Source organism: Falco biarmicus, chromosome 5 (assembly GCF_023638135.1).
Source record: "Falco biarmicus isolate bFalBia1 chromosome 5, bFalBia1.pri, whole genome shotgun sequence".
Taxonomy (NCBI): Eukaryota; Metazoa; Chordata; class Aves; order Falconiformes; family Falconidae; genus Falco; species Falco biarmicus.
In genome coordinates, this window is record NC_079292.1 from 76830784 (window position 1) to 76848091 (window position 17308).

Sequence of the window (17308 nt, forward strand, 5' to 3'; positions counted from 1 at the left end):
ACAACAGACTGGTATTTCATATATGAGAGGGGAAACCATGTTTCACGACTAGTTTCAAATGAAGGATAAAGAAACCCTATTGCATGAGACCAAATATTAGTCTTGCATCCACTGAGCAGAATTTAGAGCAATTTTCAGAAAGAACTACTGCTATTTCAGGTGATTACAGTGCTAAAATAAATTATTTTAGCCAGGCAAGGATCTCATCATAGCTTGAATTTCCTATGGTGTCATTTCATGTTATATTTGAGAAATTCCTCAATAAAAATATCACATAGAGAGCAAGTCGAGTTCCCTGGAGGGCAGGTTTGGACATTTTCCAGTATAAATTTTAACCATGAATTCCTAACCTAACACCTCCTTCCAACAAATAAATAAGAAGTTTCACTTGATTAGAAAGGAAGAAATAAATGTTGAAACTAGAACTCAGGAAAAAACACTTAGCCTATCAACTGCACCTGATCTAATTAGTTGTGAATACTCCAAGTTTGCCATTTATAGAGGAAGATTTTAATCATCTTGCTATACTGACATTACTAGAAAGACATCCAGTGAAGGTTTAGAAAGGAATGTAAACCCTGACAAGAAGAGACGGCATAAGATTTTGCATAGACTTTAGTCAAGCAAGAGATGCAGAAATCCTGATATAACAATCTTGTCCATTACAAACTGCTTCCTAGAGGGCCAACAGAACTATCAATGAACTATTGTGGGGTCCCATCCCTAGGTCTTCTATCTAAAATCATTAGATGAAAATTTCTAGTGACATGTGCTTGATAAAATGAGGCCCAAGTCACTGAGAGAGCAATTCAGCTGTCTGAACGTTGGAGTCAGATGTTATTTTAGATTCCTAATACTATTCCACCTAGCCTCCATCTCATACTCCAGATCTATTCCTGTAGATCTCTGGATTCGATGATCCTTACAAGTCCCTTCCAACTCGAGATATTCTATGATCTTGTGTCACATCGGCCAGCTCCAGGGTGTTCTCAGTGTCAGGAGGCTCCTATGTTTAGGCAGTCAAATTGCCCCCTAAGAGTTCTTGCTGCCTGGCTCCTGATGTGCTGACAAAATGGACCCCAACAGTAATGCCTGGAAGGCCAAAGGATGGGGGAGAAGTAGGAATAGTGTAGTCACATGTTGGGTCACTCTAGCAAATCTTCTGTCCAAGCATGTACACATCCATGGTGCTGTATGAGAAGATGGTTCAGGCAGGGTTTTCAAAATCAACCTGCCAAGAGTTTTATAGGCTTATCTACAAATTCTGTGGAAAGGACATAATTCTATGCAATATCCACTACGGCCCTACTTAATGTGAATACAGACTTAATTTCAGCATGCTAATCAAACATTACATGCCTCTTCTAAGAGGAATATGAACTTGATACATAGAATATATGGCATGGTACCTAACTACAGAACTGTCAAAATTAAGACTGGTAGAGTCCTACAGAGGTTGGGGAGGGGGAGTGAGGAGGGGGGAAAAAAACTTCTGTAGAAGAATGCATTTGAAGGTAAAAACCAAAAAATAAGTGGTTTCTCAAAAAGCAAGAACAGGTGGAAACCAGTGGATTCATCAAAACTTTAATTACTTTCAATGTCTAATATCCTCATGGGAAAAAATCCATATATTTTTGGACTAAATTAACCAAGTTTTACATGTTGTGAAAATTTTCCAAAAGGTTATAGAATTCCTAATTTAAACATGCACAAATACAAAGTTTGGTTTTGATTTGAGACCTCACCACGTCCTTTTAAAAACAGCAAACTGCATTTACACATTTCTGGTAGCATAAGAGAAGGGAAATACAACTAGGCCAGAAGGGAAAAGACTAGAACATCTCCCTTTTTAAAACTGATATTGTGCTACTAGGCACAAACAGGCTATCCCAGCAGCCAGCAACCAGCTACGGACCAAATGAAGACAGAAAAATGAAGTTCTCTCTTTTTGAGTAGTGGTGTTCCAAATCTGTGTTAGCACACAACTGGCAGTTATAGCAATATTTGCATGGCTACTGTCAGGATTAAAAACTGCAGTCTGAGACCTTACAATCAGACATTTTCATCCTTGGTAAACTCATTCACATTTTTAGACTGAGAAAGAGGAGCGTACCTTGATTCCTTTCTCAGTGCCTATAAGTAAAACCAGCTATTTCACTGAGACATATCATTAGCGGCAAATACTCAATCTGCATTTAAGGAACAGGAACTTCCCCAGTCTGTGTTCTCAAAATTAGAGACAATTGCAATCTCTTTCAGTGTGCTAAAGTTGCACACTGTGAGAAAGGGAGCCCTTTGCTAGTATTCCCACTCATCTAGATGTACACTGAACCTCTTCTAGAAATGTGGTTTTAATGATTTTTTGGGTAACACAAGTAATCAGCTCAAAGTAGACCATGAATACAGGCAGACGCCGATTCTACAAAAAAACTGAAAGAACCCTTGGCAAGCTTTGGATTAACACTTTCAACCATAGCCAGATGTTTATACTATTGTGGGGCTTTTTTTCACCCCAAAAAACCCCAAGTGGCTGAATAGAAATCAATGAAAAGAAAACTAGAAATTTGGCTATCTCTGTAGATCCAGCCTATCTCTGTAGATTAGTATGTTTCATGACAGCAGAGCAACAACAAAGACAGCGGGGGTCCAAAAAAATCCAACAGATCTGAATGGTTCATCCTTTAACAGGTCACTTCTTTTGCTGTGCATATTTGCTAGCCTACTTTTCCCTACCACTATGGAGATAATTTTAAAACAAAGTTGAAAATAGAAAGCTGTTTGAAAAAATGTATGTGCACAGTTATTTTAATTCCAAATAGCTAAACTATTTGATTATGTTTGTGTCCTGTTTTGTTAAGAGATACTTATGAACATTAGTATAAATATAGTTTGGTTGGTTTTTTTGAAGAAGTATCGGGCTATTTTTTGTAAAAGAAATACCTCTTGCACAGTTAATCCTTTGACCACCTCAGACTGAGGTAAATAAATCTATCCTAGTCTGTTCTTCAACAAATGAAATTTGGAAGTTTGAGTCAAAAGCTTGTCAATGGTCAGGATATATAACCCATCTGAACAAATATCACTCAGTTTGAATATGAATGTATTAGGAAATAAATCTACTGAAATCTAACCAAATCCTTGCTCAGAAACTCCAGCTGTTCCATAGCTTCAGTGAGTGCAAACTGGTGTTACTGGACTTCTGCTTCACTACCTGATTTCCTGACCTAAAAATCTCAGTTTTTACCAAAGTAAAGGTGCTGTGTGACACAGAAAAAATACCCCCTTTTCCACACAGTTTTATAAATATCACCTTGAAATTAATTTTGGACAGTACTAAACACTGGTCATTGCATTTATATTGGAAATATTGAGAAAGATAATCCCTAGGCATTACAATTTAGCTAAAATGACTACCAAGTAAGCAGGTATGGGAAACTGGACACAGCAGTAAAAGTTCGTTTCCAGGTAACTGGTGTGAAGAAATTTCAAAATAAAACATACACTTTTTTAGCTTATAGAACCATGAAGATGACTAGAAGGCTGGAGCATCTCTCCAGTGAAGGCAGATTGAAAGTGTTGGGGTTGTTCATCCTGGAGACGAGAAGGCTCCAGGGAGACCTTATAGCAGCCTTCCAGTACCTAAAGGGGGCCTGCAAGAAGGCTGCAGAGGGACTTTTTACAAGGGCATGTAGTGATAGGACAAGGGGTAATGGCTTTAAGCTGAAAGAGGGTAGATTTAGATTGGATATTAGGAAGAATTTCTTTACTGTGAGGGTGGTGAGGCACTGGTACAGGTTGCCCAGAGAAGCTGTGGATGCCCCATCCCTGGAAGTGTTCATGGCCAGGCTGGATGGGGCTCTGAGCAACCTGGTCTAGTGGAAGGTGTCCCTGCCCATGGCAGGGGGTTGGAATCAGATGATCTTTAAAAGTCCCTTTCAACCCAAATCATTCTATGATTCTAGGACAAACCCAACCTATTTAAACCAGAGCAATGGGCACAAATCAAAAAAATAGATCCCAAAATCCTCAGACTGCTGAAGCAGTTAAGACCCTGCTCTGAATATGGCTTTGTACAGTTAGTGGACTGTGCCCCTCCCCTTTGTAAACAGCTATTACTGATATAACTGTTTGTTCTGTCCTGTTTTATTGTCCAAATACTCCTTCATCATACTTGCACTTTTAACATTCTGTAATTTATGTTCTTACAGCGTATCCTCGAACTATGTTATCCTACAAGGGAAAAAGAGAGGGGGAGCTCCAAAGATATGACTGGAATTACAAAATTTGCAAGAAACAGACAAAATACATTTAAGTGGACGGGACAGATTCCTTTTCTTAAAAAAAGGAAGCTCAAACATCCAGCACAAGCTTTGGAGGTCCAGGATTTTTTTAGTAATGTCACAGATAGGCAAACTGATTTGAGTATGTTAGGATTATAAGTGCCAGCTTTAAGGGTCTGGTCTAAACAACACTGGATTCAGTAGACAGGTTTGAACTTACTCAGTGTGATCTGGATCAAGTCTTTACTGAAAACATACCAGATAACAAAACAACAAGCAAATCAGACCTTCCTATTACAACCATGAAACAAAACTTTCTGCATTCACTACTTACCAAGACAGTTGTGGCCATCATGGGCTAACATGAACCCATCATAGCATGTACACCTGTAGTTGCCTGGAATGTTGATACACTCGTGGACACAACCCCCATTGTAGAAGTCATTTTCACACTCGTCAATATCTAAAACACAAGAGGAGGGAAAAAAGCTTTTGTAAATGAGAATACTAAGAATACAGAAAAAATTCTCCAACTGAGCACTGTCTTTGAATATATGCAAGTGCATAATCTTTCTATATACTCATGTTGCATATATCAGCTAACAGATGGCTCAGGGAATTACTGACTGAATATATAAGGGTCACATATGACTGAAAAGCAGCAAGCCAATATATAGAACACTCCTTCCCAAAATAATTGTAGCATCATCACAGTAAATAATGATATTTTGTCAAAAATTAAAAAGAAACACCTGATTTTGATATGTTTTTTATATTTATAGGGTAGGTTTGAGGGTTTGTCTTCAAATTAATCAAGCAGACAATGAGCTAAACCTTTGACTTTGTTGTAACAAACAACTATCTGAAACATGCTATTAATATGGCATAAGACAAAAGTATGCCTTGTTTAGCAAAAACATGTCTTCCCCACAAAATAAGCCCTATTATAATTTTCTATATTAATTCACATACAGCAACAAGTCCAATGTTTTTAGAAGGTATGCTAGTATTAGTTTCAGGGTTTTTTTTCATACCTGTATCTGGAAGAATACCATGAATGATGAGAGAGATGCATTCTGCTTCAACTATGAACAATCCTATTATCATCTTCCCTCCCTCATACAAAAAAACCCCAAAATTTCTTCACTCATTCTAGAAAGTGCAAATTCTTTAATACAGACTGTATCTTGGCTTATACATGGAAAGTCAGCATCACATACACATCAGATGATCACTGCTGTGAATCCTCCAGTTGTGCACATCAACCAACTAAAAATATGTAAATTATTATAGACAGCCTCACAGCTTGATAATTATCAGCTCTGAATCTGTGGTGCACTAGACCAAAACCCCAGCTACTGTCACACTAGACCAAAAACCCTATCTACTGTCCCTATGTTAGACAGTGCATGATAAATGGCTAAAGTAATCTTTTTTAGAAAATCATCTGTTAGTACATCAGAGCTACCCTGGCAGTACATTTCAAATGTGCCTTCCATTGCAGAGCTGGCTGAAATACTTCTGAATTAAGTTCACGTTCACACAGTCCTTTTTTTTTTTTTTTTTAAACTTTTAAAAGTACTCCAGACAAAGCTTTGCTACCTGGTATCATACCCAGCCATAATCCCAAGACAGCAAGGTAGTATGGTAAAACCAGATTCTTCTGAAAAGCCAGCTCAGGCTCTCACCCCATGCCTTCAGCATTTCTGGACCTTGGATTCAGCCTGACTAGATTTGTCCCTCCTTGCGCAATCCTCTGAGAAGTTTGATTTGTCAGAACAGCGACAGGCTTCTTCCAAGTTTTTTTGCAAGCCTTCCCCCTCAAGTTGGAGGTTCCCCCTCCCAGAAGCCTACCTTTAACTCAAAATAGCCAAGGTCTCCATCTACTTCCCTTGAACAGCACTGAAGCCCTCCTTCTACAATCTCCTCAGCAGCTTGAAATAGGAATTAGAAATTTGGCTCTGTCTGCAAAACCAGTTAGCTTTTTTGTAACAGCATTCAGCACACAAAAATGCTGGAAATAAGCTGCAGAAAGGATCTTTCTAACAAAAAACGCAACCTGCTGCTTAAAGGTAAAGCCCCTAGCCTTTCAATCACTGCTCTGTTTCAGAAAGCTCCTGTCCTTTACTAAAATTTCCACCATTAGTTGTGCAAGTGCTGAGCCAGCACAGCCTGGGGATGTGCTCTACCTTCTGGAGTCCAGTATGACAACAAAAAGACACGTGTGTGATTTTTCCTGAAAACAATAACCAGCAAGTCACTTCCTGCATATTGGGCTCATCCTGAACACACCCGCAGTATGGCAGCGCAAAGTCCCCAAGAAGCTGCTCTCCTTTATTTACGGCCCAGGTTCCTGGGTGCATTATTGCCAAAGCATTCCTGTGAGGTTTCCACTCAGCAGATATTTGCAGCTTCCATAAGCATTCATTAATATTTCCAGAAACTTCCTATCATTCTTGGGCTACAGGGACAAAAATAGAACTCTACAGTAATGCCATCTTTTAACAGGCCAAATCAATAATTAAAACATGATTTAGATGTCAGGCCTGTGGGTGTTCCTTCAGGACACTCAGAGAAATAGTAATTTCATTTTAAGATTTGTTCTTAACTTCTATCAAGCGCCGAGTTTCTTCACAAGGGGGAATTCACAAGAAAGTGTTATCAGCTGTTATGTTACTCAGCATCAGACTGCCGATGGCTGATCAATTAATTCCCTTTTTTCAAACAATTAAACAAATAGGACTATTGGTTTAAGTAAGTGATGGGAAAGCCGTCAAAAGGGACAAAAGTCAAAGAAATGTGAAGCCTTTTGAATGTCTACCCCTTACAAAATACTTATTTCTAAAAAGCTGTACTATGATTAGCAGCACAAGGTGCTGATGTAATAAAAATACTTAAGTTCCCATAAGGGTAATCCAACAGATACATAAACCGGGAAAATAACAAAAGGAACAGATTATTTTCATATCTCTCTGAAGGAGTTCCAGTTATGTTAGATTTTGCAAAAGCATTAGAAGATTACTCCTCCCTTTTGTACTCCAAGAGCTGTACGAAACTAGGAGTGGAGCCAAACATTCTAACTATTTTTAAGAGCCATGTTGTTGGGTTTTTGGTGTTTCTCCTCCAAACCCACATGTTATTTAAGAGACTTCACCTGGCAGGCTGACCAGCATTTCTAACTCCAGTTCTGCTAGTAAAACACCAAGGGGATAAGACTGGTGAATTTAATGCTTTATTTTTTAAAACAAAAACAAACAAAAATAACCCACCAAAAGCATGCACAAAGCCTGCGAAGTCCAAAGTTGAACTTTTTTCAAGCTCCAGGCTGCACCAAGAGAAAAGCAGACAATGTGCCTGCAAACAATATGAACACCACCCCATCTTCGCTTCTCAAATACCTAAGAAGGACATTTTTTAAAGGATGCCTCAGTGAAAGTGCTGAACAACTATAATTTACAGAGTATTACACCTGATGTGGCAGGATATGGCTTCCTTAGTAAGCTTAACACAGCGATAAAAGCAATAGGAGTACATTCAAACACCTAAAAACTGCAGGCTTGCTCTTAATTTTATCTATTGTAAAAGCCAAAATTTGCATGGGCCAGCTATGTTAATTTCCTTTTGGTTGGGTCATATCCTATCATTCTTTTTTTTTCCTGTAATTGATAGAATTGGGTGTTAATCAAACTCTTGACTCCAAACACCTCTAACTCAGAAAGTTAACTCTTCCCACTAATTTTGTAGCTGCAACTATCCTTAATGTTGTCTTTCACCATGAGGGAATTACCATAACACAAAAATGAAACAACAGAAACAGAGAAATGTTGCCATCTGACCACGAAATTGCTGTGCTGGATGCAGGTGCATATACTGTTGAATTATCAAGGTTTACTGCAATCTAGCTCTCAATGGGAAGCCTAAAGTTTTATCTACACTGGCAAAATATTTACAAAGCTTTCACTCCAGTAAATTCTGGCTGTGTAGATGGGCAACTCTTGGGGTATTAAGTGAAGAAAACACCTTTAAAAAGTATTGCAATTTCCTCTGTAAAAGGAATTAATTTCATATAGTAGTATAATGGCAGCAATTACAGGAGCCCTGAAAAATAATTAAATGCACCAAAATGATTAAGAAGGTGTAGGGCCATTTATAATTATGACGTAGTCTGCCAAGAACCTATTTGGGCTTACTGTGTTCAAATGAGACAACTCCCAATGACAGAGCTGGATATATGCAACCACACCCTCAGCTCTTGGTGAGATAATTTTGACCATCTCTTTCTGGAACTGTTTTGGGAAATCTCCAAAATCCACTGCTTGTTTCAGAAATTTTAAAGAAAAGAATTTCCAGGAAAAAAAGTCAAGATAAAAAGAAGTTTGCTTACTTGGGTGCACTAGTAACTGTACTGGTTCAGCTATTTGCCAAGGTCAAAGAAGCTTTGAAACTACGTCATAATTCCTTCTGGAAAGCAGAGCTGAATCTTGGTTGCTACAGCCTGGAAATAACTCTCAGCAGCCCTAGGGATGCTCTGCTCTTGTCCTCCTCGATGCACAGCAGTGTTACTTAGAGACTTCATACTATGCAATTATTATATAAGCATCTGAGAATGTTTTGTAAAAAACCTAGCCAAGCACCTGACAAAATCTGAGCATCCGTTACCATGAGGAAGTGCTGTAATTTACAATTGCTGTATTTCAGTTACAGGAAACGAAGTTTGAAGTTGTTCTTTAAGTGACCTAATTCTTTTTAGTCAGAGGGGACCTGTATCCACCTTATGCATACTGGGGTTGATTCTTCTTTCACTATTACAGGTGAAACTGATGCTCTCCCAGAAATTTGTTTCATTTATGTGTTTTGCAACAAAGGGATGGTACTCTCAGAAGTCTTGCAGAGCCAAAAAAAAAAGTACTAAATCTACCTCCAGCAAAATCCATTCCTACTCTTCATTATACCAGTTGGAATTCAATAAGTTCCTGAATGTTCAAAAAGCATTAAAACACATATAACAAAATTTGTCAGCACAGCTACAGATCATTATGGGCAAAACTACTGAAATCAAAATGTCTGCATGGAGTTGATGAATTTTGGATGAGTGTCACAACTAAACTGTCACAGAAGCCTTATGGCTATTAACGTGCAAAAGGAAAAATGGCTGAGGCCTGAAAGTGAATGAGCCAAATTCAGCTTTTAGTGTTGAATTCCACAGATTTCTATAAGAAAATGGGAAAGTGTTCATCAGCACAACCTTTATCTTGGCATTTGTCAAGGCCACAGAACCCAACACTCACAGTGCAACAGAAGATATTTGAAATAGCAGTAGGATTGGGTCAAATCTGTGTTCATTTTAAAGGATTTCTTGACTACTAATATGAGGGAAAGATCTGGAGTTCATTTAGTAAACACAAAATTTAAATTGACTTTGAAAGGAATAATTTATGTGCTTGGACATTTTAAAATAAATAGCTAAAGGAAGCTGTCGGCCCACATCAATTTCTTCTAATTTAGAGAACCACAAACAAAACTTAGCACACAGGTATATTGTTGCGACGGAGGGAAGACACAGTCACTCAATATGAGTGATCAGCAGACTTCCTTTATTGTCTCTTACAGTCACCTTTTATGCCTTCTTATAATTAGCTCATAGATATTACAAAAGTTAAGCTCATTATTGGTTAGTTGCCTAAATACCAAGCCCGCCCCTAGTTTCTCTTCTGTAGTTATCTGTTCCCACCTGCAACATTCTTTTCCCACCAAAATCTTCCTGTTATTGTGTAACAAGGACAGCCAAAGACAGTGTATTTTGCTTTACTTCAGATAAGCTGAGAGCGATGTGCATTTTTGTCCAGCCAGCTGGACTATGTCTATGTGACCCTTTTCAGCTAGCCAGTTATCCACAGTATATTATGCAGATCCGGAATATTTCCTAAAGGAGCTTTATCAATAAAATAGCTAGAAAAATATGTATTGAAGTTTTTGTAAGTGCATCTTGATGGATAAATCCACATATGTATTCAGTATCTGAAAATAGAAATATTTTGGTGTTCATCTTTTCCTATTTATCTAGCCACTTTAAACAAAATACTGTCAAAGAGGCATTATGGAGACAGTAAGTAATGTTGTCCTTACAAACTTGTCAACAAAGAAACTGTTTTTATCTTCCTGCTCCATGAGAGGCTGCTGCTAGCCCCCTACAGAGGACAAACAATACCACTTGCAGAACTATCTATTATCAGTCATCTTCCACTAAAAAAGGTCATACTACAGTTCTGCAATTGCAGCATGTTGCCTGCTTATCCAGAACTTCCATGCAGCAAAGGACATTGCAAAATGCTAGCACACATCTTTCCACATGGTAATAATTTGCACAGTTACAGCTTTTCTCTTTAAACCCTCCAAAAATTTTTACTGATTCTTTACTGAGTTTTGGTCACTGTTCCTCTCAGGACTAACGCACTAACCTTGTTTCCACAGAGAGACACAGGGAAAAGCCCCACTCTAGGTTCCATATCCTGCACAATTAAGAACAGAGCTCCAGTCCAAAAGAGCTGTCTTCCTCACTGCACAGTTTTATGCAACCCTGATCTCAGATGCTTGGGAAAGAAATGACCTTGTAATAGCCAAAGGTGAAATGCCTCAAGGTGAAATCCCAGTCCTACAGAAGTCAAGAGATATTTTTGCCACTGGCTTCATGGAGCCAGGAAGACACATTTCCTGGGAGTCACAGTAGAGAGATACACAAGACAGAATCAGCACTTAATTTTCTTGTTCCCACTTCCAACTCAGAACAAGCAGCAGCATAGCATCAACATCATTACTTCACTTTTAAGGAAACAGGCAGAAATGCAGTCACATACACACTGACAAGAATATAAACAAGTTCCAAGTCCTGGATCATAATCTGATCAGCATCTTATTCTTGTTAATGACTGGATTTGGAGACTGTAAAGGCCATTCAAACAAATTAAAACCAACATGGAAGTATTTATATATACTCTGTTTCTTTGGCTGATTCTACGTTTAATATACTTTCAGCAGTTACACACCCACACTGGATAACCTGAACCTAAGGCATTTGTAGTTCTCTTATGCTGCACTTCTCTTAAGGGAACCAGCTCTAAAGGCCAGAAAAAAAGCTCACACACAAGTTAAAGACCATTTTGGTTAAGTGCAGGCCAAATTTGCCAAAAGTTCAGCTCTCTGGAAAGCATTCAACCTTAGCAAGAATACTAACTGACTAGATTCTCAAGAGGAGTTTAGCATCAGCATATTTCCACATGTTCAAAATTATCTGAAGTCCACATAGCTCTCCTCTTAGAATTTTACAAGTTGATCCAGCTAGATGTATGAAGAAACAGCTGGGAAAATGTTACCAACTCCACTCAACCTGACCTGCTGAAATACACTTCCACTGTGAATTTTGTGATAGCAGAATTCGGCATCTACTCCAAGTCCAAATTTTGTGAAGAAAATATTGATGTATCAAGATTAATTCAATTTTTTTCTACTCCAAACAAAACATTAAGCTTCATCTCAGAGTGAAGTCCTTTTCTGAAAATTCCCTCCCATGAAAAGCTTCGTAAGTCAATTTTTCTGTAAGAGAAAACAAATTAAAATCTATCATTTGTTACTGCTGGTTCTTCCTGTGAGACTTTATTTTTGACTCATAAATGTTAACATCTTTATTCTTTAGATGCTGTGACCTTGGAAATGTTACGATCTAATGAATCAGAGGAACACACAGTGCAGTTTTTACAGCTTTCAAGTTGTCCTGATGTTTTCAAGACCCTTGTGCAGAAGAAAACTGTAAAATTTGATAGCCATTAGGACTACTCTGAGAGCCAAGGTCAAGGGTGAACAGGCTGGGAATAAGGTAAAAGCAGAAAAAACAGCCTGATGTTTCTCAGTGGAGAAAGGAAAAAGAACAGGTACAACAGGTTGTTTATCATGAGGTTTTTTCAGTGTAAATCACTCAAGAGCCTTTCCATTGCGGGCACTGCCCTTCCAATGCATTTCCCATTAGTGCATCCACAAAGAAAAAAAACTAAATCCAGTTTTACAACTTCCTTCAAAAATGTCACAAACCCCTATTTTCCGGTATGGAAACAGCAGTAAAATGAAAATTCCATGCCAACATAGCAGAGATGATTTGGATGCAACCTATGGTATTGTTGGGATGCTTTTCTGAAAGCCATTTCATTCAGTTTCCAGAAAACATCAAGTACTTTGTAGCAGTTTTACTTGTTTCCTTTTCTTCTGTGATGGTTGAGCATTAAAGTACATGTCTGAAAACAGAGGGGGAAAAAGTGGAATACAAACCAAACCACATAGAGGTATGTGAGGCAGGTTAAACAGCACATACATTTTAAAAGTGTGAACAGCTTCATATTTACAACTATCTTCCCTAAAAACATTTAGGATGCATTTAGCAGGTAGATGAGACATCATCCCATTTATCACTGGCTGTAGGATGGGACATTTTACTTTCTATTTGTTTAATATTTTTTTCTCTGACCACAATTACTATCTCCTAATTTTAGAGAAAGCACAGAGGCACCTATCGCAGATCCTTATTTTGTCCTGTGTCTGAATTTGTTTCCTATTATTACACTGATCACAGCAAGCACGAATCAAATTGCCAAGTTGCAGAGAGTAAGGATAGCTTTGTGTAAGGGTCATTTTCACTGCTCAGGAAAATATAGACAAGCTCTCAGACACACAAGTCCTTCTCTAAGGAAGCAACAGAATATGGGAACTTCTGAGTTCATCAGCTGTAGAAAACATAGGTATGTTTAACACTTGTTATTTTGCAGATTTTAGTTAATGATCTCCAAATATTGTTTATCATACAAAGGGAGAATTAAAGAGTAACAGTTAAAGATTCTAGTGGCTAGACAGTGTCAAGCACCCAATGCTGTAAGAATTCAGCTGACCCAGCTCACATATTGTTAAATGAAACAAGGCAATAGATTGTGAAAAACCAAACTTGCTGCAGTAGCTGAGTGTTTGAGATGACCATCATGTTCTTCATTTATTGATAAGAAATATGGTCTCTGGAGACTCCCTTCCTTATATTTTTCTTAAATTCACCTTCCCTTCCTCAGTTTCCTGTCTCTGTTCTCTTTCCTGTACGTTCCCTCCTTGCTTCAACTCCTTGTTCAAAAAAAGAGAACATTTTTAATGGCTGCACATTGATATGTCAAAAAACCCTGTCAACAGACAAAAGAATCTACCCCTTTCATTCATTCTTGCAGGATGCCTGCAATTCAAGGCAAGTATTGCACATGTACTTTGCCAACGGAAAGTTATCACTGAAGTACAAGGGAATAAAAAAATACTTAAAAATATAAAAAAAACCCACAGAAACTGAAAGCTGAGATTCTGGGTGCACTTGATCCAATTTGCCAGCCATCTAAATATTCTTTATGGTGGCATGCTACACTCCAGGAACAGAAATGGAGAGATCAAATAGATGACATGGAACACTCTTCATTTAGGACCATACAGTTTTTGACTGCTTAATTGACAAGTCTTCCTACTGCATTAACATTAGGCTTATATAGCATTTTTTATCTACAGTACCTTTTGGGGATCTAAAACCTTTGGACAGCTACAGTCACTTATGGAAAAAATAATTAAGCAGAGTTCTTTCCCTGGGGAACAATGTATTTTCTCTTCATAAACCTGAGTATTATCCCTATGTGACATTTGCCATCTCAATCGACACAATGGAAACTTACCTGGGACCATTCCAGCTCCATTCATAGTTAACACAGTATTTTTCTAGATAAAACCAAAATGATTGTTATCCTGCATTATGTATCTTGAACCCTTGATTAGAGTTTGTTGTGGTTTGACATTTTTCTTAATTGGTGTTTAAACAGATTAGCTACAAGTTCTTTGAACCACAAGTGAGATACCCAAATAAAGATGGATACCTGCAGAGCATCTAACAGTTTCAGAATGTGTCTTTATTTAGTAGCTGCCATACCCGACAAACTCAAGCAGAGATTTCCTGTTCACAAGCTGTTATGAATGTGAAACATGACATTTGACAGCGTTTTTCCCAACAGTTCTAAATCACAGCCATTTCTACCACAATTCCCTTTTTTAATATAATGGGAAATGTTTGATTCCACATGTAATCTTGCAAGTTCCTGGAGATCTAATGGGAGAATATTTTTGTGCACCTTGCTGCCACACCTGGTGTGCACATATCCTAATGATTATCATTTCAGTAAGTCATGGCAGGAAGTTATTCCTAGATCTTAAATTGAAATATGCATCTAAAATTCGAGGGAGAGTTTTAAAACAGTGAAACTAGCTCATTGATACAGAAGGGATCTCCCTCATTCTGAGACTGTGTACCTTCAACCTCCCTTTGCATTTAATTTTTAAATTTCTGTCCATTGACAAAAGGAAACAATCCCAAGCTTCAATTCTGAAATAAATTTATTACCTGTCAGTGGATGAATATTCACTTATTTTCTGTGGTCCTTCATGTGGGAGAAAAGAAGGTGGCTATTCCTTCTTGCTCATTTCAGAACAAGTCAGTGGCAGATCACATACAGTAAAATAGAAGATTTCTTGGTATCATATAGCACATGCTGTAGTCCCTGGCACATTAACACTACTTCAGTTTCAGACTGAGATAGGTAAGGCCACAAGCAGTATGAGAGGCTATATAGCAGTGGTTTTCAACCTTCTTGGATATGAGAAACTGTTGCTTTCCAGCAGAGGCTTAAATTCTTGTACAGCAAATTTATGTCTTCTGACAGCAGGCTTACCTTTTCCAAGTATTTTTCCACATATGCTTTAGCAGTAGTCCTTGGGCTACTGCAGATCCTGGCTGAGAACTGCTCTGCTGTGCTAGCTAACTACTTGGGAAATATAATGTAATTTATATCATGTAGGATTTGTAAAATGTAAGGCTTCCTGTCATCCTGTATTACTTGTTCAAACTCCCTGCTTCGCATGGGACACATACCAGACATCAATTTTATCAGCCTACAAAAGTTGTATGAGAGTATCATACAACTAGCCTATCTATGAGCAGAGCAACTTTGCATTATGTACACTGTTGTGCACTGCCATGAGAGAATCACTGCACATACTCAAATGATCTGTTCAGGGCTGCCTTTCATTTCATCGCTTAGTAAAGTCATGGGGCTGCTTCTAAACTGGATACACAGGGGATCCATGGATTTGTGTCCTGTGACTAGGCTGGACCTAATAGTTAAGAAGTTCAAGAAACCAACTCTGCCTATTATTTTGTCACCTGTTCCCCAACAGCAAATTCATACAGTTCCCCAACAGCATCCTTTATGAAGTGAAGGCCTCCCAGGATTTTGGTTTAACGAGAACAGCAAGGAGCAGCCTGTAAGGACACTCTTAAGTCCTTCACAAGTATGAACGCCGTAACTCCCCATCTATTAAACACAGCTGACTGGAGGATAACTTGGATCCTCGAAGCACAGATTCTTCTTTGTTTAAGAATCACTATGTTTACCTTTTCTGTAAATAGTTTTTCCAACTATAGAAGTGTTTATCTGGACTAGGAAGGTCCACATGATGGTAGAGCAGCTATAACATACACAAAATGTACTGAAAAATAACAGTATGGATATTCATTAAAATTCGATGTTAATAGAAGTCCCTCACACCTCATGGTAATTAAGACTCTCAATATATTAACTCTTGCCAAAGTTAATCAATACCAGCATGTTGCATAACTTCCAATATCAACCATTTTACATTCCACTTTTCTTATCCAGGACATAGTACTAGGGTTTTCATAATTTCCTTCTCTTTTCTATAATGTTGTGCACCGATAGTAAGTCTGCCTAAAAATTATTTCAGTGCTCCACGCTAGACACAGATGCATTATCTGTATTTAATTTAAGTTTTCAGGAGAGTGGTAAGTATTAAATTTTCTTATGAGTCCTTTGCAGGGCTGTGGGTACTCAACATCATTAGGAAACAAACAAGAGTAACTAAGCTGAGATGACCCCACATTTAAGAGAAATGTCTCCTTTATCAGCTTGATACATTTGCTTCAAACAGATCTGATAAGATGCAACCAAACAGAAATTAGATCAAAGATGTGAAAAATTATTTTAAATCTGAGATTTGTTTACAAAACACTCAAGCTCATTTTTGTCCAGCACCCTTCAGCTTTGTGTACTGTGTAGAAGGTTAAAAAGTTATTAGGCTACAGATTTTGTTACTATGCAAGAGTTAAAGATGATCAAGTCGTATTTTACTCCTGTAATGACAAATACAACTTGTCACAGAATTGTGTTTCAGAATCTCAACTTTCAGTAAGTTAAACCATATTAAACCCGTGATAATAAGGATAATACCATAAACATGAACAGACACAGAGCACTATCTAAAACAGTTTACAGCTCCAAGAGCTGTTTCAACCAGAAGTCAATGGATTTGGGAACTGTACAATGATGAAAAGTGGAACTCTTTTCAAGATGCCAAAACATTTGACAATTTTGCTGCACAACTTGGAATTCTGGCACAGCCTCTCAGCTTCTTAAACAACAATTCTATCTCCATGATGTGTAAAGTACCTGCCATGTAATTTTGTTTGGGTGCACAGACCAAACATTTTCCATTTTTTGAAAGTGCGGCCCTGGCCAGTATCAACAAGAAGCCCTAGATGCTGTTGTAGTAAATCAATGAAAAAGGGGATTGTTTTCAAACAAATATTAACATACTTTTTGGATTCAAGCTTTTTATCCCTGAACCAGAGAACCTTGTCCTACTGTTACACACTGACAATTCTAAAACTTTTATTCACAAAGAGAGTTAAACAGTTATGATGTAGGCTCTCCTCAGCCTTCTAAAAAGCCACACAATCAGTCTTGTGATCCAGAACTCTGTTTATTCACCAGAAACAAGTAGTAACAGAGAAAATCTGAAAACCAGGAGTAAGCAGCCTTTGGTTTTCGACCTGTGGATGTGTAACAATTGCCCAACAGAGACACAGATCTACAGATAGTGAATGCCAGGATGCAACC

The 17308-nt window shown here is 38.0% G+C and overlaps 1 protein-coding gene across 4 annotated transcripts in view; it reads right to left on the minus strand.

The window, feature by feature from the left end:
• The window catches only part of SCUBE1 (signal peptide, CUB domain and EGF like domain containing 1), a 218111-nt gene that overhangs the window by 180092 nt on the left and 20711 nt on the right, over positions 1 to 17308 (minus strand). For all 4 annotated transcript variants that reach the window (XM_056341038.1, XM_056341037.1, XM_056341036.1 and 1 more), the window contains exon 3: positions 4615 to 4743. In XM_056341038.1, coding sequence (XP_056197013.1) covers positions 4615 to 4743 — 129 coding nt within the window. The remainder of the gene's footprint in view (positions 1 to 4614; positions 4744 to 17308) is intronic.